Raw genomic sequence first — 24,472 nt, forward strand, 5'->3', positions numbered from 1 at the left:
GGTTCATAGGTCGGTCCTCACTGTGTGGTGTTTGCATATTCTCCTCGGGCTTGTGTGGGTTTTCTCCGGGTACTCCGGTTTCCTCTCACATCGCAAAAACATGCATGGTAGGGTGGTTGATCTCTTTGAATGGTCACCAGTCAGTCGTAGGGCACACAGAGACAAACAACCACTCACAATTACGCCACCACCAAAGAAACATCAGCAACACGGTCAAAATGGTACTTATGACATGTTGCTCCAATTTTGTTGTAGTTGTAAAATGTTTTTTTTTTTTGCTAAGCGTATAAACAGTATATGCACTGGAAAATGTAGACCACACCACCAATATTGATAATTAAGTAGACAGTGCTATAATGACCACACCATCTTGTACTTTGGTACGAGATTTTATAAGGAAAGATATCTAAAATACATTTGCACTTATTCAAGTGGTTTATATCTTCAATCATCTAACTACATTGGTGGATCACAAAAATAAAAGTTCAAGACTTAGTAACAAACACGATACGCCTTATATAAGTGTTCATTGGCCATCGCAGTCAATGCGTATGCCCAAGGTAATAAGATCCCAAAAAAGTGACCTTTAAGTGGACTTCTCAGGCACCTTCCTGAACACCTCCTGAAAAGCACTTCCTCTTGTTTCCCAGAAAGCCATTGAATAATATTTAGGATTAATTAATCCTCTATTGCTGGTACATTTGTAGGAAAACCTTCCAGCATTTGTGACCTCTGCAGCCATATGGTAGATGTTGATAGTCCATGGCGTTAGAAATCTAGGTGTCATCCATCATCTCTCCCTGAATTTTCTCAACAATGTGCGAGATGTCCAAACTTTGGGTGAGCATGTTAAGCAACATCTGGTCATGTTGAACCCCATCCATGAACTCTTCAAAGGACAATTCACCTTTGTGAAAGACAAAATTAAAACCAATGATTTCATTTCTAGTGATCATATTATTATTATTTAATTATTTAAGATTCAACTAAATATAATTCTTTACAACCAGTTCAGGGCCTAAACCTCAACTGGAATAGGCACCATGACCTTGTGACCCAGACGCTGCTAAATAAAAATGGCTGGAGGGAATGAACAGTAGATGTTAATGTGTGTAGCAATACTTACCATCTCCATTAATGTCAATCTTGTCAAATACCATGTTGGTAAACTCCTGTGTTTTGGTGTCATCATGAATTCCGTTGATTGCGTCAACAGACTAGAGTGAAACAAAAACAATGTCAATGAAGTGTATAAACTCACTGTGTGTATACCACTTATTCCTCTCATTGCATAACCAGTAGATGTCGCCTAAGTGTCACCTATCAGTTCACACAAAACTGCTACTCTTCAGCTGGTTTGGTAGTCTTCTAAATGCTTCAGGCCTTGTTTGCTCACCCCGAAAGGATCAGTACTACTAAACCATTTACAAGCATATTTGCAGCAGTAACTTGACTTAAAGGCTGACTGGTACCTTGAAGATCAGAAGCAGCTCATCACGGTCAATGCAGCCACTCCCATCTATATCGTAGAGTTTGAAGTACCAGCGAAGTTTTTGATGTACTGCGCCCTGAAGAACCAGGCTGAGTGCAGCTACATACTCCATAAAATCAATGAAGCCGTCCTAAAATACACAAACGCACACACGAGCTATCGTATACCTTGCATTTATAAATAATCTAGTCCTCTGGGTATTATCTTTTCTAGAAAATGAGAAATGTCCAGTGTCTGGAGAATGAAATAACTTGGGTTAATGAATGATAATATTTGCAGACATTATGTACATATGTAGGCGTGTCCTTAGAACTTGCTAAAATGTACTTCTAAACAAGTCAGTTTAAAGTTGCATGCAAAAAATTAAGTCACATTCTCATGCGAATTAGTACTGTAATTTATAAATCCGTAGTCGAATAACCATTAAATAATGCAATAAGACAATAAATTACAACAAGAAATATGTTGAAGATTAATGAATAAATTTCCTTACATCATTCAGATCAAAAGTTGTAAATAAAGCCTCCACATAGGCATTTGACGTCTCCGACAGGTTCCTTAAGCCAAAAAACTTCTTGAATTCATAGAACGAAAGAAGTCCAGATGGGCACTCTGTCATGAATTTTCTATACCACTGATGACTCTCACAAGATTTTAAATCTTCAACAGTTGAGTCATTGTTTCCCATGTTAGGTTTCTTCATCCAAAAAGTCTTTGGCAATATCCTTTAAAAGATTTCTGAGTGAACGTCACTGCGCCAAAATGTCCGTCCATTCACCTAGGCAGGGAGAGCATGCTAGTTTTCCTACGTCATGATATATTTGTTGTGAGTGAGCTTTACATCCTCCAAAGCATTTGCGAAAAGCTCTGAACTAGTAATCTACTTTGCTTACACATGAGACTTAACGATCTACGGCGCTTATGTTTGTAGACAGAGTTCCTTCGTTAGTGATGCAAGTTGATCTATGCACATGATAGGTACCAACATTGGAAAATATCACATCATCCCTAAAGTTATTTCAACACCGCAAACACTGATTTTGCTGACATTGGATGCAGATCACCAATCTGCATTGCATTTGTACCGTTAACACAACACATTACAGGTTGAAAACCTTATCATGGAATAAATTAGCTAAATGGGATGACTCAAGGGACAGAAATGAACTGTATAACACACATAAGATACAAATTTGGGCTTCTTATGCCAGAAGTTGGCAAAAAAAGTGACTTGTATAATTTGATTGGCAGTTTTTAGTAGGGAGCCGTTTGTGCAACGACATCGCCAGCGCTAAACAAATACTGCAATGTCAGGAAAGTTTTCTTCACATTTTATATGGCTTTATGAATTCCAACTGTTGAACTGGATGAACCGGTCTCAGTTGTTTCCATAGATTTAAGGTGTGATAGAAAATTGCTGTCAAACTTCACAGGTAAAACAAATAGCTCAAATAAATGTGTTTTATAATCATTTGAATATAATGACCTTCTAAATTTACTATTAAAAATCCTACTCTGCTTGAAAAAATATATTGATATTGTAAATTAAATCCGTATTACACAAAAAGACACTGAAAACTACGTACATTTAAAAAAAATCATTATTATCACAACACTGCTTAGGGTAGAACTAAGTTATCCGTTTATGTCTCATTGTTCCTATGCTGCTTTCTTATCTTTTGTCCTGTGTATTTTTCTCCTTACTGATTTTATCGTGTGTTTTTAACATCAACCTGCCCAAGGGAATAAAGATGGAAATTAGCCTTTGGCTATAATCTGGCATATTTACATGTTCATTAATATGTGTTGTCCCTTTCTTAAATAAATCAAACTCAAACTCAAAGTCATATCCTTTAGAGCAGGGGTCTCAAACTTGCGGCCCGCGGGCCAACTGCGGCCCGCGGGACGATAATTTGCGGCCCCCGTCTTAATATGAAAGATCGAATTTTTTTTTTTTTTTTTTTTTTTTTTTTTTTTTTTACCCCTTTCCCCATGATGGCGCCGTTTAAGTGGCAGCCAGTGGCAGTAGCTCTGTCCACTCATGTTTTTCTTGTTTTACAGCATGTTTTACATGAAAAATTAGAGGGAACATTGACATGCACCTGCTTGTGGCAGGTGTGATACTGGTGTGCCGATAGCGAGCAATGATGATGTCGTGACCGGATGATTCGCCTAAAGACGTTTCGCCGACGGACGTTTGACAGACGGACAGGTCGTACTAGTGTTTGTTAGTTTAATGATTAAATACAAATACTAGTATTTGTATTTAATCATTAAACGCTGTTTTCAGATGGATTTGACCGAATTTGAGAGCATTTTGAGCCGTTTGGCGAATGGACGTCTATTGACGTTTTTTTGCCTCCATCGCGATATCATCCAGTATTTGTATTTAATCATTAAATGCTGTTTTAGGATGGATTTGACCCGATTGCTGTCATTTTACGGCTCGGTTCTGCTACATCTGCCTGCCCAAGAGTGTCAAACGTCCGTCGGCGAAACGTCTTTAGGCGAATCATCCGAGTACCGATGATGTCGCTCACACTGGTACTCAGTGCGCTCAGGGAGGTTGTCTTTCTGCTCAGACCAACAAAAAATTAGAGGGAACTTTGGTTCGGAGCTGAATGAACCAATCACGGTGAGGTATACGGCTCTGGAGGGCGGGACATCGGCCGGGCTGTCCAGTGCCTCGCTCACTCACTCATTCATTCCTCCAATCAGCTGGGCGGAGGAGAAGCCGTGAGGCCGATCCCTCCGCTCGGCACGCACACTCCTCCGCTGCTCTCAGCATAGAACTGAATGAGGCGCTATGATCCGTGATCCAGCCTGTGTCAGTGTCTGTAGCCATCTCCGCGATTGAAACGGAGAGCGAAAGTGCACATGCGCCACAAACCCGCGCGACTGAATGTGAAAGATCAACCCGAGACTCATTCCAAGTGGAAAAACATATTACAGAGCCCCAGAGATGTCTCTTTCAAAGCCTGCCGTGAAGAGAAAGGTCGGTGATGAGCACAGACAGTTTCAAGAAAAGTAGGGAGTGCAATATTTCTTTGTTGAACACAGGGGCACCCCGACGTGTCTCATTTACACTGAAAAAGTTGCGGTGCACAAGGAATACAATTTGAAACGTAATTGTACTATGAGACATGCTGAGGAGTACGAAAAATACCAGGGAGATGAGAGAGCCAACCAGGTTGCCAGTCTTAAAACACGTCTTCTGAGGCAACAGGATCTCTTCAAGAAGGCTACCAAAGACAGTAATGCAGCAGTCAAAGCTAGCTACGCCGTTTGTGAGTTGATTGATCCTGTGCTAAGTGATCCCAAATGGCTCATGGACTTGGCTTTTCTTGTTGATATCACACATGAGCTTAATGTACTGAACAAGAAGCTACAAGGCCAGGGGCAACTTGTCAGTGCTGCCTATGACAACGTGAGAGCATTCTGCACTAAACTTGTGTTATGGAAAGCCCAGCTCTCTCAGACAAACCTTTGCCATTTCCCAGCATGCAAGGCTCTCGTGGATGCAGGCACACCATTCAGTGGTGAGAAGTATGTTGAGGCCATTTCGAAGCTACAGGAGGAATTTGATCACAGATTTGCAGACTTCAAGACACACAAAGCCACATTTCAAATTTTTGCGGACCCCTTCTCCTTTGATGTGCAAGATGCCCCTCCTGAGCTTCAAATGGAGCTCATTGACCTGCAGTGCAATTCTGCACTCAAAGCCAAGTTCAGGGAGGTGAGTGGAGAAGCAGACAAGCTTGGGCAATTTTTGAGAGAGTTGACCCCCAGCTTCCCTGAACTTTCCCGAAGGTTCAAGCGGACCATGTGCCTTTTTGGGAGCACATACTTGTGTGAGAAGCTCTTCTCCACCTTGAACTTCAATAAGTCCAAGTACAGGTCCAGACTTACTGATGAGCATCTTCAAGCTCTACTAAGGGTCTCCACTGCTTCCTCCCTCAAGCCAAATGTGACTATGTGAGAAGAAGCGCTGCCAGGTCTCTAGCAGCAAGGAGTAGGCAAAAGAAGCCGTGTTCAGAATATTTCATGTTCAATGTTCCATTCAAGTTCAGAAAGTTAAAGGTTAAAGAGCTGTTAATACAGACATTTGAAACGGAATAAAAATAATTCATTTTCTCTACTTAGCCAGCCAGTGTATATCTACTGTATGCTCATTAGTATTATTTGGTTTTATATTACTGATTGATTTATTTTTTATTCATCTTTAAGTTAATTTATTTAATTCATTATTTTTTGTTAAAAAATAAAGATATTTGATAACGTTGGAAAGTTTTATCAGTGCTTTTCTTGTGGAAATCCTGATGCGGCCCAGTCTCACCCAGACTCGGCCTCTAGCGGCCCCCAGGTAAATTGAGTTCGAGACCCCTGCTTTAGAGAAATAAAAACATAACACTGGTTCTGGTGCATGCAATTCTAAAGTCAGGTTGTTGTGAGGGGTCAGATCAATCTGGCCTTTAGTGGATTATCAATCCTCTTTAAACTAATCGTCATCTTTATATTTATCCCCTAACTGGAGCATTACAGCAAACTGGGAACCTGGGGCACAAAACAGTGATGATGTTTACATACAGTTAATATTTAGGTTAAATTAAATATAAAGAATTAACGTTCATTAGAATATATAAACATAATATTGGAAATTAAAGGATTTGTATAGGGTTAAATAGATGTATTGGCAATCCGAAATTGAATTGAATACTTTTATTGTCATTATGGAAGTATAATGAGCCTCGATTCAATTCTTCATCTATTTCCACTTGTGTAGATTTACAGCTTACAAAAAAGAATACTATATGTATTTTCTTCTAATATTCTATTCTTTTTCCCTTTAAAAATACCTCTCAACACATAAGATTAGTTATGACAATATACAATTGAGCCCAAAAAAATGTATCAATTATATACAACGGTTCAGCAATTCTTTAAATTACCAAAAGTGAGATTTTATTTTATAATCATTACATTTCAAGGGAAGAAAAAGAGCAAAAGACAAAGAGATCGAAACCAGTTCAAAAATAAAAATGTCAATATTTCGTATTGTGAATTTTGCGGGTCTAGAATTTCAGGTTAAGGGCCACACCTTGTAAAAAAAATAAAACACACAAAAACGTCAGTCGGCAGCCACAGATCCATGCAAAAGCAACAGAATGATGTTATGCTGAAGAACTAAATAATTTTCTATATAGTAGAACTGATACAAAGAAACAGGAAGCAGCATTCACATATTTTTGCAGTTCATCCTTCCTTGCAGCTTTGCTTAAGGCGCTCTGAGTGGGTCCACTGTTAACTGTTTAATATTTCTTCCATGCGTCTCAACTTGTGTTGAAAATTAAGAATCCTTTGTTCCAAGGAGATAAATAGACTTCTTTCTCCGTATGTGTCTTCATGACTTGTTTCTTTGACTTTCATTGGGAAAAAGTCATCTTTCATATAGACGACCACAATTCCAGGTTCCTCAATTTTAAGCGGATGATCCTTGAATCCTGTTTTCAGGGGTGTCATCGTTTTGCTCTGTTGATCTCCAACGGTATGGTCTCCAAGCTCCAAACTGACAAAGTCATTCCTTTTTAGAAGAATATCCTTTTCATCATTGTCACGTGAAGTGTTGTTCAATTTTAAAACCTCTATTCCATCTTTTTTGCCCCCAGTTTCCACGTGATTCTTCAAATCACCTTGATCTGGCAATTCAACCAATGTATCTGTTCTCAATGGAGGAATCTCAATATCATCCATTTGACATTCAACATGACACACATCATAAACGATAGTCTTTGTCTCCTCTTTGAAGATGTTTTCAATTTCTTTAGGGTTTCCAATTTGTACGTTAAAATCGCCATTGTTTGCGTCCAGCTTCACACAGGAGTCAAGGTGAGTCAGCTTTTCTAGAAGTTGACTGTTCATCTCAGTCATTCTGGCTAGGTTTTCTTTAAGTTCCTTAAACTGTGTCCTCAATTCTTCATTCTCTGCTTCTAGTTTCAGATTTGGGGAGTCACACAAAGCTAAAGTATGCCTGAAAACCCGTTTCTGTTCAATTAACAGGTCCTTTTTACAATGAAGAGCTTTCATTTTTGCCTGCGTTCTTTCTCCCCCAGTCTTCAAATTCAACTGATTTTCATTGATGTGCTCCTCTTTGTGAACAGTCTCTGCAAGGATTATTTGCTCCATCTGCCTAAGTCCCAGATCATTGATTTTTTGTTTCAAACTGATAATAAGAGAGTTAAGACCAAGTATAACCTCATTTTGATATTCCATTTCTCTCTTTTGCTTTGCTAACAACTCATCTTTTCGGTAGATGACGACCTGATCCTTGTCATATTGTTTTTTCAAGTGATTTTTCTCCTCCTGAACGTCACGTAGTTGGTTGCCTAACAAGTTATTTTCTGCACGTGCCTTTTCTAGGTGAGATTCAGCCTGGTCCGTCCTCTTTAATAGTTCATCCTGGTCTTGCAATTGACAATTTACTGTCTGCAGTTTGCTTCTCATGCAACACATGTCAGTTTTATCCTTGTCCCGCTGCGTTTCACTCTGGGTCAAATTAGCTGTTATGGTTTCCATCATTGCATTCATGATATCCTGATCCTCTTTAAGAACATTTAGCCGAGCCTGAGCGTTTTCATTTTGTTTCTTCATGATTACACCCCACCTTTCAAGCTGAGCCACCTCATTATTGAGAGACTCGTTCTGTTTAATCAGCATATCTTTGTTGTCTTGAAGAAATTTAACTTGCGCCCCCAAGTGTGTTTCCATCTTCACACTCCAGGACTCAAGGTGAGCCAGCTTTTCACAGAGGACCACCTTTTGTTGGGTAAATGTGTCTTTGTTTTCTTTGAGGACTTTCACTTGTTCTCGCAAGTTTTCATTTTCGGTCTCCATATTCACACTCCCACTTTCGAACACACTCATCTTGTGGTTAAAGAGCTCATTCTGTTCAGACAGTGTTACCTTCTGATTGTTATTTTCTGCTTTTGTTGGCATTGTGACATTTGGGGAATTAGGTGGCGTCAACTCTTCATGAAGAAAATCCCTTTTCTCTGTAGATAAGATGTTCTGATGATCCTTAAGTTGGGCCCTTAAGTCCTTTTCCTCTCTTTCCATCTTGACACTCTGACTTTCAAGAAAAGCCAGCCTGTCGTCAAGGAGTCTTTTTCGCTGAGTGAGTGCCGACTTTTTTTTTTCAAGATCGTTACAATGCCCTATTAGATCGTCATTTTCTGATCGCTGCTCTTCTATCCAGTCTATCATTTGTTCTGAATTCATCTTTTCATTGACAAATTGGAACCATTAGGTCACTGCTTGAGGTTCTTAAAAAGTAGTTTTACCGGGCCCCTCTGTTGGTATTTCTCATTTTTCCATCCAACATGTTTTTCAAAAATAATGAATCAGACCCTTTAACCTTTGTGATCCAATATAACAGATGAAAGTAATGCAGATGATGACAAGTATTTTGAGGAATTGCATCATTATTGTGCGGCTAAGTATATTAATTAAATGCTCTGCTTACCCAGACAGTAGTCAAACATCGTAATGACATCTACCATACAAAGGCAACTTTGGCGAGCGGTTGAAAATGATGACCAGCTTCCACTGTGGGAAAACAATTTCCTATATGATGTCATCAAAGGCATAAAAGCCCCACCCCTTCACATTTGGCATCATATGTTTATGCTTTATACAGCAAAATCAGTTATAGTCAGCTTTTCCAGTGTCCTCTACAGAGGATGAATTTGAACTGATAGGAGGTACAATAAACGGTACAAAAAACCTGTACTTTACCAGCTCGTGAACTATTTTTACAATGGACAACGACAGAAGTCAAATCCATCAAAACTGAACTTTTTGGCAGTGATTGATCGTGTCATGAAGGTAATTCTAACAGGCACAGTTTACAGTAGATTACTGCTGTTGTATGTTTGCCAAAGCTCAGGTTAGAGGGTTTTATTGAAAATGTGACTTGATGTTGTAATGTGGTCAAATGACTGCCATCTCCCAAATACCAGATGTGTTATCCAGAATATATTCATTAGCTTTTTCCTTGGAAGATTGAACTCACTCAGTTGTTCTCGAGAATTAGATTATCTCCAGATTTCAGTGACTTGAATTGATTGAATTGAATACTTTTAGTGTCATTATACAAGTATAACGAGATTTAAAGCTTTCACCACATAGTGGACAAATAACAGACAGACAAATAAATAATCAATAAATAAGAAATGAATAAATATGTACATGTGGTATCGAACAATCTGGTGCCCCACAGCAAAAGCCAGAAGGCAAAGGAAAACATAGTGGCCTCTGGTTTTCTTTCCAAAACTTGCAGGTAGACAAATTTGTCCAATTCTAGCCCTGGCTCTTGGTTTGGCTCCATATTAGGGAGGATGTGTCATCAGTCCACACTCATGATCAGTACATCGACGATGATGTCATTTAGATGGTACATCAATTATTCCATGAGGACAAAACGTTTGACTCACTCTCCTGAGGTGGCTCTTAACGCTCACCACAGAAATCATGTGCGCATCTAGTTAACTATATGTAGTAACCTAAATATTCACTAAACATCAACATTCCCATCACCCTCCACAAAAAAAAGTTTTTTTTGCATGCCGAGTCTTGATGTTTTGGGCATATACTTGAATTTGATAACATAACATGAAAGTGGCCCGGCGGCCTCACAGTTCTGGGATCCTGGGTTTGAACCCTGTGTGGAGTTAGAAATGTTCTCCCCGGGTACTCCGATTTCCTCCCACATTCCAAAAAGATGCATGTAGGCTGGTTGAAAACTCTGAATTGCCCCTAGGTATCAGTGTAAGGGTGAATGGTTGTCCATCTCCACCAATTCAGGGTGTCCCCACCTCATGCCCAAAATCACCTAGGACAGGCTCCAGCACCCCACGGTACACTTGTGAAGATAAGTGATTCAGAAAATGAATGAATGAATAAATTATACCAGTGTGAGTGCAAAATGTTTATGTAGATTGCATAGATTATTCCTCAATGTGAGGGTCAATATTATACATCTGTCCATGTTAGAAAAAAAAACGGAAAACAGATTGATTTCAAGATAACAATTTTATGCCAGTTTTAAAAAACTTTATAGGAAAAATATTAACAAAAGCCTACCATGTAAACAAGCTAAAAAAGGCATATCATGAAACTAAAAGACAGAGCATCTTAAAGTATATAAAAAGAGTCATATATGACCCAAATAAGACTTTCCAAAGACAAGGAACTATGGAAATAAAAAAAACCTAACAGCCGTGATGCATGTATTGATCTACAATATCGGCGAAATCATCAGGAAGTAAAATCAAGGGTCCAAGTAGGAGAAAACCTACAAAAAGTCCTGCAGTGAAACATAGTTTAGGATTCCTAAAAATCGCTTTGAAACGCCATTGATTGTAAAGTCTGTCAAGTCTGCAAGATGCAGACGTCAGGTGTGGTTCAAGGGGCTCAATTGCAGGTGATCGGTTAAGGGGACAAATGTCAACAGGCATCTCCTTATCTGCAGTTTGACTGAGTTCCAGTAGCCCTTGAAGATGGCCATTATTTTGTTTTAAATTCGTAATTCGAGACTTCATCTCTTCGGTGATTCCGTTGAGCTTTTCCAACTCGTCCTCTTTACTGCTCAGAAGAAATTTGGCCTCCTCAACCTGGAGCTCGTTATATTTTAATGCTGCATTTAGTTTTGCTATCTGTTCGTTTTGTTGATCTCTGACGGATTTCTGTGCTTCCCTCTCCTGTTGAACAACCTCGTGTTGCGTTTTGTGAGAGGTGTCATTTTCCTCAAGCTCGTGCAACTTGTTCCTCAATTTTTCGTTATCTGTCAAGTACTTTTTCGCCTGAGATTCAGCAAGATCGACCCTTCTCCTAAGGTCACTTTGATCAGACAGTTGAGACGTAAGTGTCTCACTGTATGTCTTCAGGTGGTTATTCTCCGTTTTGTACGTGTCCCTTTCGTCCATGAGGGTCTCTGTCCTCTGCTTTAAAAGTTTCTCATTGTCTTTTAGATCTTGAACTTGCACCCTTAAATCTCCATTTTCCGTCTTCAGCTTCAAACTCAAATTGTCGTTGTGGGGATGGCTCTGCCCGGGCAGCAAGTCCTCGTTTTCTTGAAGATCTTCAACTGTGAGCGCCAAATCTCCATTCCGTGTACCCCAGGATTTGAGATGAGCCACCTTTTCTTTGAGGTAGCTGTTCAGTTCAGTCAATCTTTCCTCATTTTCCTGAAGCTCTTGAAGCTTTGCCCTCAATTCTTCATTTTCTGTTTCCATCATCAGACTCGGGGATTCCCGCAAAGTCAAGGTGTGCTGCATGAGGCTATTTGGCTCCAAGAAGTGGTCGTTTTGATAAAAATCTCTTACTTGCATGTCCACATCCTTCACCTCTTTCCTTAATCCTACTAGGTTTCCACGAATTGGATCACGCGTAAGCTCCGTGTCCGCCAGGCTTCTGCCAAGGTCATTGGCGGTTAAAATTTCATCCATCTGTTTGAGTTCCAGCTGGCATTGAAGTTCATGCATTTGTTGCTTGAAACTGGTGACAAGAGACTCAAGCTCTTCTGTGTTTTCATTTTGATACATTATTTTCTTGTTTTGTTTTTCTAACTCATCATCCTTGCTATAGATTAAAAAATGGCAGTCCTCAAGTTGGAGTTTATGCTCTTGTAATGCTTCCTTCAGTTGAGCAATCAGCTCACTCTGGTGTTCTTGAAGAAATTTATTCTTTTCCAACTCGATTCTGGCGTCATCATTTTGTCTTTTCACAAAATTGTCCTCTTCCTCAAGCTCGTCTAGTTTGATCCTCAGTCTCTCCTTCTCGGCACACTCCTTCTCCATTAGAGACTCGGCATGGTTTACCCTCCATAATAGTTCGTCTTGACGTTGTAACTCACAACGAAGTGTTTGCAGTTCTGTACGTAGACTATAAATCTTAGTTTGATCCTTTTCCCGCTGGCTTTCAAAATGGGACAATTCAGTCGTGAGGGTTTCTGTCTTCTCACTTAAAATGTTCTCATTTTCTTTGAGCGCCTTCACCCGCGCCCGCAAGTTTTCGTTCTCTTTATCCGTTCTCACATTGCTTCTTTCAAGATGAGTCACCTCTTCTCCCAGTGCCTCGTTCTGCTTGATCAAAATATCCTCGTTCTCTTGAAGTGCTTTAATATGTGCCCTCAAGTCATTGTTCTTTTCTTCCATCTTTTTTCTCTGCGACTGAAGCACAGCCACCTGATCACTAAGAGACTTAACTTCATCCTGAAGTTGGTTCTTATTTTCATGAAGGGCTTTGACTTTTCCCTTCACTTCGCAATTCTGCGTTTCCATCTTGGCACTCTGAGATTGCATTCGAACTAAGGCATCATTCAGGGTTCTCATATCATCCTCGTGGCAGCTCTTGTTTTCTTGAAGACGTTTAACTTTTTCCCTTAAGTCAGAATTTAGTTTTTCCATGTGCACACTCTGTGGCTGAAGCAGAGCTAACTTGTCAGTGAGGGACTTTATTTCGTCACATTGTTGGTTCTTGTTCTCTTCAAGGACTTTCACTTTTGCCCTCAAGTCCTCTTTCTCCCGGTCTTTCTTTTTACTGGTAGTCTCTTTAGTCATGTCTGAAATTCCTGACTGAAACTGAGTTTTCGCTTTTTCTTGCCGCAATTCGCCATTCTGTTTCTCCAGCTTTGCATTTTGAGATTGAAGCTGAGTGAGCTCATCTTTGATGGACTTCATTTGATCTTTGAGGTGGATCTCGTTGTCTGGAAAAACAACACCCTGTGTTCTTTTGCTTCCATTGGTGCTGTTCATTTTCAAAATCTGCGATTGAAGCTCAGCCACCTCACTTGTAAGGAAATCATTCTGTCTAATTAACACATCTTCGCTTTCCTGATGGTTTTTAAGTTGCATGTTTAGATCTGTAATTTGATCTTTGAGAGGCTTGTATTTCTCATCCAAATTGTTGTTACATGCAGGAACTAAGACTGGTTTGTTTGGGAACAAATTTGCCTTTTGAGAACCAAGAGCCAACTCCTGAATGCCAATACTGTTAAGGGATTTCGGCATCTTTTCCAGTTCCTCTATTACCTTTTCAAGTTGAGTTCGATTGTGAGCCAACTGCGTTTTCGCGTCGTCATTCCGCGTTTCCATCTCTAGGCAGCGACTTTCAAGCAGGGCCATCCCATACTTTCCTGTCCCTTTTTGGACCTTCTCAGAACGAGAGTCATCCCAAATCAGGTTAAAATTGAAGAGCTGATTCTGCTCATTGAGAATGTCTTCTTTTTGCCCAAAATCGAACGTGTTCACGTCTTGGTTTGGCATCTCCTTCATGAAATTTGCATACCGAAGGGAACCCAATGTTTTTGCCAAGTCATTTTTCTGTGTTTCCACGGAAATATTCTCAGACTCCAGAAGAGCAAGGTCTTCATTGTTGCGCCTTTTTTCCTCAATCAACATGGTTTCTTTATTTTCCAGATCTTTAACATGTTCCCTTAAAAAATCATCAGTTACGTGTGGCCTGTTTATCCAGGACATCCTTTAATGTTTTTTTTTAAAAATTGGAGATTTTGGATTATCCTCTCATGTTTTGGGTGGCTCCTAACGGGTGTCTTTCCCGCTAAAACAGAAGACATCGCTTCTGAGGATATGCGTTAAAGAAAATGGAGAGCTTGATCCTTGGGAGGCCGTCAAAATGCCATGGTTCAACATGTTTGTTTAACTTTTTCCAAATACAACATTCTTTCGCCTTTTTGAGCGTCATGTTCTGCTGATTTGTCAAGTGTGTTGAGCATAGCACCTTTTATGACATATGACTGAGTTGGCAATTGTTTTACGGGATACGACTTGCAGTTTAAGAGAGGTTGTCGGGGGCAAAAAAAATATTGCCTCAAAATAACAGTATTTGCTGGTGAAAATAGTGATGAAGTCATTTTGCTTTGATAAGCTCTATTGCAAAGATGACATCGAGGGTGACCATGACACGTCCATGACAGAGAGCTGAAGTTGTGACATCATCAAAGTTCCTGGTTGGAAGCATGTAGAGAACTTTATAGCATTCAAATTTGCAAACAGATCAGGTTGCCACAAGATGACAGTTGGTCGGAATGCTGTGTCTGGTTGGAATGGCTATTTCAAACCAGGTTTAGGAATTTTGAGGAGAAGGTAGTAAAGGGTTTTGGAGAAAATGATTTAAAACACGGTCACATTCATTTCTAACACTGCTTATCCTTGTCAGGTGTGTGAGGGGGTGGAGCCTATCCCAGTTTACCTTTTCTAAAAGGGGGACTACACCCTAAACTGGTTGCCAGTCCGTCGTAGACTACTAATCCAAGAATATCAAAATTGGGATTGCATGAAAGTGGCCGGGGGGTTGAGTGGTTAGCGCTTCGGCCTCACAGTTCTTGGGTCTTGTGTTCGATCCCAGTTCTTCCTGCGTGGAGTTTGCTTGTTCTCTCTGAGCTTGCGTGGATTTTCTCCAGGTACTCTGGTTTCCACCCACATCCCCAAAACATGCTTGATAGGCTGGTTGAAAACTCTAAATTGCCCCTAGGTATGAGTGAGAGTGTGAATGGTTGCCCATCTCCTTGTGCCCTGCAATTGGCTGCTTACTGATTGCCTGGTGCCTGGAGTTATCTGGGATAGGCTCCCTCACCACCCGCGACCCTTCTGAGGATAAGCGGTTTAGAAAATGAATGAATAACCTTGTCAGGTTTGTGAGGGGCTGGAGCCTATCCCAGTTTACCTCAGGTGAAAGACCTAAACTGGTTGCCAGTCAGTTGTAGACCACTAACACAAGAATATCGAAAATGGGATTGCATGAAAGTTAAACATTACAGGGGGGGAAAAAACTGATGGCAGATTCCTTCTGCGCAATCATTACGCGAGATCTGTCATAGTGTGGGTGTGTAATTAAAGAGCAGAGATTAGTGAGTACCGGAATGTCGGCGGGGAGTGACGAGCAGGTTACTTGGGCCTCACCCGTTGTTGAAAGTGTAACTTGAGCACGGGAGGCGGAGTTTATGCCAGTTCTTTCCACGACTTTCCCACTAAGTTTGCGGTAGTTCGCCTGAGTGCGCCGTAGTTGTCCCACCACGGAGTTACGTAGCAGCATCTTGTCTAAATGTGTGACTAATGGTCCGACACTCACACGCGCAAACAACGCCACTCAAGATGAAGAGGGGAGCCCTGACCCTTTTGGGTCGGAAGGAACCGTCTCTTTTCGATACCAACGTCAAAATGAGGGAAATGGGTGAGTACATGAAGTGCCTGGCAGGTGTATAAGAAACATGCAGCTAAGGTATTATCTGGGAGGAAGGCTATGCGACCTTTGTACTTGGTGAATGAAACCCACTAGATGGGTGGTGGCAATCAATGACAAATCTATGCATGGATATCTTGTCAAAATGAAATGTAACCTTCCTAACAATATTGAACAGAGCAAAAATAAATGCACATGCCATAATCAAAGAATAATTATTAGTACTATAGTACGATTGTGTGTAAAAGAAAGAATACTGATTAACTCTGAGGAACAGCTTTAAGACCTATAACTCTTGAATATTTGTTTAAATTAATATATATATTGTGCAATTAAGACCTTTAACCATTCATATGGCAAATGACTAATTTTAGGTCATTTAAAAAAGTACATATATTAGCAATTGTTACAAAAAATATTGTAATAATTAATAATTGTTTTTTATATGAATTTGTATAGTTATAAGTCCATTTGTAAATTAATAAAATGCTCATAAAACCTAGAACCAGTCAAATTATTGTGGTAGAAATATTGGGGCTTCCATATTTAACATTTGGTTCCAGCTTTAATATTTTGAAAAAAGTACAAACTGAAAATAGACAATCAAAGGTGATTTTGCATGCTCGTGAGAATCCTATGTTGTTTTCTGTTACAGACAAATTTGATCCAAATTGTGTTACCTGGATAAAGTTTGCTATGATGTCTTTTGTAAATTAAACTGCTCAGCAATTGAGCAGATTGAAATCGACAATGATGACTCATCTCAAGAGCACTTACGAGCAAGGCGTCTCACCATTGCCTTTATGACGTGTAGAGCTGTTTTAGTCAGCCCAACTTGTACAAGTTTGCTTATTATTGTTTTGGGAGAAATCCTAAAAACATGTCGGAACCAGTATTTTGCCATTCTTGAAGATTGTCCGTTAAACAATGTGAACATTTCTTGGTTTTCTGACAGGGCTACGAACAGCACAAACCATGCAAATAGTACATATGACATGAGCATTTTAGCTCCATTCCTAACACAAAATGCACAAATAAGTGGTGGCTTGAATTGGCTTTCATGTGCAAATGGGAATACGATTTGGAAATTCAGATTCAGATGGGAAGAAATCTTTAAAATACTATTAATCAGTACTTGTATGTAATTATTATTATTAATTGATAATATTGGCCAGCGCAGCTTTTGTTACCTTGTTGTTTCTCTCATACTTCATCATAGCAACAAGCAACATGGCCACATTGTCAAACACTCATTGCTAATCTATTATTGCAGGTTCCCAGTTAGGAAATAAGCCGAGCCATTGTCATACTATTGAGGGGGAAAAAAAAGACATTCCAGATAAATTTCTCTACATCTTGATAACAGTTTAATCCTCTGTTGTAGTCCTGTGTGTTAGGATTATGTTCTCTTGGTGTTTATTATGAGTTATTTTAATTCTTTGTCTTTTTCCCTTTGTGTGACTAGCCCTGCTTGTCTTGTTAACTTCTGTCTTGCTATTTAAAGCTTTTGTCAGAGGCTGATAACACATTTCTATTAAAATCAGGCAGATTTGTTTTCCCAAACAATAGGCTGGACTGGTTCTAACAGCACATTTACAGGAATTAACTTTGTTTGTCTTGCATTTTATGAGAATGGATGAAGAAAATTTCTGTCGTGCATTGATATGAATATACTGTTTGGTATGTCTTCTGTCTAGTCTTTCCTCAGCTTCACAAGAAAATTGTTAAGTTAAATGTTTGACATTCACTTTTGTCCCAGGCTTGTTTAAGGGAGTGGAAACAAAAACAAAAAAACTGAAGGATGTCATAACTTTGAGATGATTTATCTCTCCCCGTCGCAAATAGTTATTTCTCTCTCCCGGTTAGGCAACAAGATTTCTTTCAATACCAAGCTCCACCTAGTTTAAGACAGTCTTGCTTTTCCTGAATCATTTGTATTTGTAATGTATTGGCATGTTATCGTAACATTTCCAGAGATATAGTTCCATAAAAAATAATCCAGGATAGGGTCAGAATCTAAACATTGAATACATTATCGTTTCCTTTTTGGACATAAATTGATCCACTCATTGCTAAGAATGCTGCCAGGCGTGTGGGATTAATTAATTACTACATCTTCAAAAAGTGGGACACTTGCACTATGACTTCATGATCTTGCTAATTTTACTAAAGTAATAAACACATGTTCACATCATTCAGCAATTCTGTGCTCGATCATTGCGAAACCAAAAGGAGAAAAGACTAGGAAATTGGTGATGCTTTCTGAATTTGTCAACTATAGTGTTTGCCCGACTAAATATGTTTTCTTCCTGTACAGATGATGTAGAGCTTGTGTTGAATTCGCCAACTTCCCCAGAATCGGGTACTGCCAGCGTTCGGGCCCGACCCACTGTCAAACATTACACTGTGAGTATGACGCACAAGATGCCTAATACATATTTTGTTTTCTTTGCATGTGTCACTTGCTTTTCTGGATTCCGGAATGTGCTTTCAAGTTACATAAAAGACTGTGTTGTAGCCTTTTACTTACAGTAGCGATGTTGCATTCAGTGACTTAAGTAATATAAACTGGTATTGCCAAAGCCAAATGGATTATTGGTCAAATACATCTAATGTTTTTGGTATATCAGAAAGAAAATTAAGTGTTTCAAATTATTACTTAATATGTAATACATCAGTTATTTTCTTTTAATTACTATAAACTTGTAAATATGATTAGGAAGACTCAGACTGGCGGTTATTTAGAGGACTAGATGTCAATTATTTCATGTTTTGCGGTAAACAAAAATATTAAAAGTTTAAGCAAATTATTAATAGATACAATAAAACATAATAGATAAACTTTATGGTATTGTTTTACTCCGTGTTTCAAGTTTCTATTTTTGTTCACTGAGGCTTTTTATAATCATAACTGCTGATAATTTGATAACAGTCTATATATAGTGCAATTTATTGATTCATTTTGCCTATTTGAAGATCTCGCAGTTCTACTTATCTTATCACTCAAAGAACTTATGAACCTATTAGAGCATGTTTTTTTTTAAATAACTACTTATGAAACCCCAGCAGCAACAGTGATTAGCATTGCTTTAGGTGCCAAATTGAGTTTGATTTATTTAATAAAGGTACAATTAATGAACATATATACGTATTCAATGTTAATGAACATCTCATTTACAGTAAACACAGAGCTGTCACTTGTCTTGGATATTGTATGGAGCATATTGGACAGATTCTCAACACATCAATATCTTACCTTAATTGAATTGGGTTTTCTCATTATTAATACTGCCACCCAACGGTGCAGTGGTTCTTCTGCCTGACTTTTGTTGTGGAGTCTGGGTTCGATTCCTACTCGTTGGCAGTGTGAGTGGTTGTCTGTCTGCGTGCCCTACGGCTGACTGGCGGCCAGTCGAGGGTGTAGTCTGCCTTTCGTCCGAAGACAGTTGGGTTAGGCACCAACAACCCCTGCAACCCTTTCGAGGATGGGTGGTATGGAAGATGAATGAAATGAATGAATTATTATTACTTTAGCTACTATTTACATTGTCATTTGATGAGAAAATAATGATCATTCCAAAGCACTTCTACAGTTTGTGACTGACTGAGGTGCAAAGTACAGAAATAAAATAAAAGTAACTTATGTAATAAGTATAGCTCACGATGTGTTATTACATCAATGCATTGTTTTACTTGTTTCACAGGATTCCCTTATCTGAAGCTGTTAAAACGCTTGTTAAGTACATTATCTGTGCTAGCAATTTGATGGTGTTGCCAATTGCATTTCTAAAAACCTCATTTGCATCACAAATTTTAAAATCCAAAATGATCAGTCTTTTAAAAATGCATTCTTTCAAAACAGAAGGATAATGGATCTTTTTTTTTAAATTTCCTTATTGCAATCATGTTTAAATGTTTTAAGAGCCATGTTAATTTGCATCAAGACGTGAGGACATACATAACAGAGAATTGGATTCCCAGAACCCAATTCTCTGTAATGTTGCAAACAATCCTGCTCACACCTGATTGCGTGGGAGTGGTGAGTATATTTGTGTGGCATGTTGGATGTGGCACACCCAGCAGCACACGGGAATGGGGAAAGCAAGAATAGCGCAGAGAACAAACAAGCAAATCTTAGTGCATTTACCGTATTTTCCAGACTAAGTCAAACTTTTTTCATAGTTTGGCTGGTTAAAGTTATACTTTTTTTAAATTGTTACGTTAAAAGATGCCAATTTTGCCTGCTGTTGTTACTTTAACCTGTTTGTTCATGGTTTCTAATAAAATCTAAAAAATCCCTCCCCAACATGGAATTTATACTCCAGAACTATACTTCTTTAGTTGGTTGCGACTTATACTCAGGTGTGACTTAGTGTTCATAAAATAAGGTAATTAGTGAGTAAAAACGTATGATAGTGAGGCTTTAAAGGTAAAAAAAAAGTTTCTGCCTGCTTCCTGGTTATTCTCCATTTTGGAACGTTTTTTCTTAGTTGATATAAATAAATATAGGCCAGCTTTAACTACACAGGGAAGGTTATATATTCAACCATCAAGTTGTTTTGGTCTTTTGAGGTCACAATTATCTCTGTGTACTGATTCACCTTCTTTATTTATGCCCATGAGGAGTATGACATTAAACCACACTAGATCTCTTTGTTTTGTAGTAACATAGTATTTGTTTGTGATAAGTGCCCTGCGAGAGTTGATCAAAGTGACAAATTTTTACTGCAGACAAAAAAATTGACAGCATACCAGTTGATCTGCAGAGAACACAAATGATACATGGAGAGCAATACAAGGTGCAGCCTCATTCTTCTGATTCATTGTGCTTATCATTCAAGTCATGGAGGCGTGAAACTAAATTTCACTAAAACACTAAAAGGAAGTGCTCGCCTGAGAACATTACAAAAAAAATATTAATGGAAAGCTGAACAGAGATAGCATTCCAGAAGACTGTCAGTCTTTAAAGTGTGTGTCAGATTAATTGCAACTGCAATTGCAAACAAGCATTTTCTATTTGTACAGGAGTACGGTGCAGTGGAAGGGGGAAGCTAACAGCACATGAACACATGCACATAAACACATCGAAACAACTTCAAATTATGAATTTGCCAGAGTCGTCGCTTTTAATGCCTGCTTCTGCTTCAATAGCGCAGCGATGCTAGTAAGTGGGTTACGGACGGTGGTATTGCCTTGTAATATCTATCCCTTGTAATATTATCAGTCAACCGCAGGCCACTTTCTTATCTTGTTTATTAAAATTTTGTATTTAGAGGCATTCTTAGAGACAGCACTGTATTACTGTATATACCAGGAATAGGAATGAATTGAACTATTTCAGTCATCCCACAAGCACTGAATATGTTAACCCCTTTCAAGGAGAGACTCTCTGAAACCGTTTCCACATTAGAGAATATTCACATTTTTATGAACATTATTATGGGTTTGTGCAATGATGTGTTTCCCTCTTTCATAGACATCTGAAAATTTTCAAGCTTTTGCTGTTCCAACACCCAGAGTTCCAGTCCTCCCCACTACCAGTGGTCCAAAGATCAATGGAGCAGGTGAGTACCCTAAGGGTTTCTTCCTGTAGCCCAGAATTTTATTATTACTTGTCTTTCTTTTTCATAGGCTATGGAGATCATTTTTTTAATGAGTCAGAAGAGGAAGAAATATTGGTCCCCCCTCCTCCCTCCACAGCTCCTCCTCCTCCACCCCCAGAGACATTTGTCCTCCCTCCACCAGACTTCATGGGTTACCTAAGCACCTCAGAGATGATGGCTCTGCAGCCTCCCTCTCAAGCTGCACCAAAGCCACAACCAAAACAAGAAAAAAATCGGCGCGTCATAAAACCCCCACCAATAGCCCCACCAAAACCTCCATCTACAGGTTCAAGTGACTGTCCGCCTTCCACTCCCCTTTCCAAACCATCGCCAGCCAAAGTTCCCAAACACCCAAATTACGCCCCACCGCTTCCCCCCAACAAAGGGCAGCAAAAAACCTTAAAGGCTCCTCCTCCAAAACCCATTAGACAGTCATCAATGGCCAACGCTGACTCTCCACCAACAATTCCTGCCCCCTCTCCCCCTGTGAAAAGCCCCACACAATCGACCTTCAATCCCCAAAACACAGCAAAGGTTAACCACGTGTCGAACACATCAGTTCTCAAGGGCTATGGGGAACAAGACCCAAGACCTAAGCAGGTGCTACTCTTCGACGATATTGGCTCCCCCAATCCAGTGTCAATGTCGGTCCCAATGAATGGGAATGTCCTCAGAGAGACACCAAACAAGCCAGTTCGCAAAGATCCACTGCATCACAAAGAGAATTTACAAAGTACACGTAACGCTCAGACACCTGTACACGAGTCACATATATCAATACTCAAAGATGATCTGTATCACAAAGAAAATGTACAAAATATTGAGCCCTCTTGGTCACACATGCCTGAAGTGACCCCAAAGACAAATACAGAGAAAATATTAGGCCAGAATGAAACAGTCAAACCACAAAGACTGTCATACCAGATTCCAAGGAAACTTCAAACAGGGAACAGAGGTCTCCTGACTGCCGAGGATATCCAAGGAAAACTTTCGAAACCACCTGGTAAATTTAGTTCATTGTTCAATCATACACCACACAATGGTGAAAGCAGTGGTGCTCCTGTTGCCTCTCCTCTGTCTCTTCTACTGGCAGCTCAGGAAAGGGATAAGTACAAGGACGGTCAGTCTCGTGAAAACGGGACCATGAACAATGAGCGCCGGGGAAGCACTCAGAACTATAATTCCATTCCCAAAACTCTCACTACAACGCAAAGGGCCCGTTCAATCTCCTCTCTCTGGGCTCACGACAACGTACAAGTAAGTCCAACATCTGTCAAGCCTGTGCAGTATTTGGAACCAAAATCGTCAACTATGTCACAGTTGAGTACTTCCACATACTCCAGGCCAGCTGAGAGTTTGACAACACCAGCATCATCCGTAGACATGAGCAGCCGGCTTGCGGTGAGGAAAGATTCCAATGTTAAAACTGTAGCAGGCATAAGATACTCTGGTTTGCCTATACTCCCCCCACCTCCCGAATTTGATGATTTTGATGGCGTTACGAGGTCCTCTTCTTACATTAATCCTCCTGATCCCCCATTGATTAGGATGGCACCAACACACAAACCGGACCCTCTTCGACCAGCTCACATTCCCCCATCTCCGTTATCTAAAGCTTCAAAAGAACCAACTCCATATATCAGTGTTCAACCTCAGTCAAAGTTCCAAACAAATCACAAGGCAGACCCCACACTGCAGCCACCTTCTCACGTTCCACCTTCGCCGTTATCTAAAACCTCCAAACACCCATCTCCAAATGTCGTTCAACCTAACTCTCAGTACCAGATCAATTCCAAGACAGACATTACACAGCGGCCAGCAAGTGCGTTGCCAAATAAAACCACGATTGTGAGCATCTTGCAAAAAAAGATGCTGGAGATGGACCAAAAAATCACAACCCCAACCGAGGCAGACTATGACGCCGACGACTGGGGAGTGTCACTTTCCGAGGACAAAGTCCCTGTCATCCCAAAGGCCACGGCACAGGTCAAGAGTGTTTCAACTGGGAAAAACCAAACACCCACTCACTACAAGCAGGGAGGCAAAGTGGCCAAAAAACATCCGGACATAAATGAGTAAGACATCCAATTTTTCTCATCCTACCATTTTTGGCTAGCTAACCCAGTCCAATAATCAACATGTCTTTCCTTTCAGCAATGAACCACTATCAAGCTATCAGTATGGTATGACCTACCGAGTTCGGCCTGGAAGCAAACAACCCATTACTCTCATTAGAAAAGGACTATAATGAGTAAACAGGATTGAAACTCTATATTTCTAATTAAGAAGGATTTACACCTAATGTACAGAGAGAATACCATACAGTAGGCCTGGCCGATAAATTGGTTTTAAATAATATTTTTTTGTAATTGCAGAGGATTTAAAATTACTTGAGGGTTTAGTTTTTTTTGGACAAAAAGAACTCTAGCAACCAATTATTCAACATTGTTTTTTTTTTTTCATTGTGAAGTTACTATTTGAAGGTTGCCAGCACAAATGAGGTGGAGGGTGTATTTAAGACAGTTTTGCACTTTATTTACGTTACTTTTGTTCAAGTCTTAACTTTTTGTTTTTATTAAACCCTTTAGTCTATTTTTGGTAATTAAAGAAAAAAACGTTCAACCCACAAGACACGTCCATACATGGACATCACCTTAGAAATACTCTGGTTATGGGCCCAAGCAACACTATAATAAAGTTTTTTTTCATAGTATTCAACTTGTTGCTTACCATTGACAGCGATAGACATCAATTTCATATAAACTGGGAAGAGCTGGCCATGAATCCTCATCTGTTAGTGCCAGAGGGTGCTGGAGATGTTATTTTGAGGCAGTATTACCCAGACCTACTGTACACTTTGTAGAAGGAAGGAAATGGAAAAATAATAATACACGTGTAATAAAATAGTCTACCCATCAACTTTAAGGGAAATTTGACTTCAAGCCACAGTTTTAATCACAAAGCTGCTTGTGAGAGGGAAGACAATAGGTTGGGTTGCTCTATTCAATAGCATCGAGCTCAATGACAAAATATACCATTTCCCACTGACACTAGTGCCAACATTTTATTCTAGGCTAGTGGAGTTTTTCTAGTGTTATCAGGGCAATGAAATATTTATTAC

General features: G+C 39.6%; 3 protein-coding genes across 5 annotated transcripts; 1 reads left to right on the top strand and 2 right to left on the bottom strand.

The window, feature by feature from the left end:
- Positions 1-531: 531 nt before the first annotated feature.
- LOC144075630 (guanylyl cyclase-activating protein 1-like) lies at positions 532-19,417 on the bottom strand. Of its 2 annotated transcripts, none has more exons than XM_077602897.1 (4): positions 19,005-19,417; positions 1,473-1,622; positions 1,127-1,217; positions 532-907 (listed from the first exon to the last, which is right to left on the bottom strand). In XM_077602897.1, the coding sequence occupies exons 1-4, from the start codon at positions 19,026-19,028 to the stop codon at positions 777-779; spliced, it is 396 nt and encodes a 131-aa protein (XP_077459023.1). In that variant the 5' UTR covers positions 19,029-19,417; the 3' UTR covers positions 532-776. The 2 variants fall into 2 exon arrangements, with proteins under 2 accessions (XP_077459023.1, XP_077459022.1); XM_077602896.1 differs by lacking the exon at positions 19,005-19,417 and adding an exon at positions 1,986-2,386.
- On the bottom strand, positions 6,666-13,947 carry LOC144075139 (uncharacterized). The gene is made up of 2 exons (XM_077601918.1): positions 11,147-13,947; positions 6,666-8,663 (listed from the first exon to the last, which is right to left on the bottom strand). Exons 1-2 carry the CDS (start codon positions 13,945-13,947, stop codon positions 6,794-6,796), a joined length of 4,671 nt encoding a protein of 1,556 aa, XP_077458044.1. The 3' UTR covers positions 6,666-6,793.
- On the top strand, positions 9,221-24,270 carry LOC144075629 (uncharacterized). Of its 2 annotated transcripts, XM_077602894.1 has the most exons (5): positions 15,338-15,739; positions 18,066-18,154; positions 21,225-21,312; positions 21,380-23,426; positions 23,506-24,270. In XM_077602894.1, the coding sequence occupies exons 1-5, from the start codon at positions 15,622-15,624 to the stop codon at positions 23,597-23,599; spliced, it is 2,436 nt and encodes an 811-aa protein (XP_077459020.1). In that variant the 5' UTR covers positions 15,338-15,621; the 3' UTR covers positions 23,600-24,270. The 2 variants fall into 2 exon arrangements, with proteins under 2 accessions (XP_077459021.1, XP_077459020.1); XM_077602895.1 differs by lacking the exon at positions 15,338-15,739 and adding an exon at positions 9,221-9,373 and having other exon boundaries at positions 21,225-23,426.
- Positions 24,271-24,472: the final 202 nt, after the last annotated feature.

This window comes from Stigmatopora argus, chromosome 6, assembly GCF_051989625.1.
Source record: "Stigmatopora argus isolate UIUO_Sarg chromosome 6, RoL_Sarg_1.0, whole genome shotgun sequence".
In the NCBI taxonomy this organism is placed as follows: Eukaryota; Metazoa; Chordata; class Actinopteri; order Syngnathiformes; family Syngnathidae; genus Stigmatopora; species Stigmatopora argus.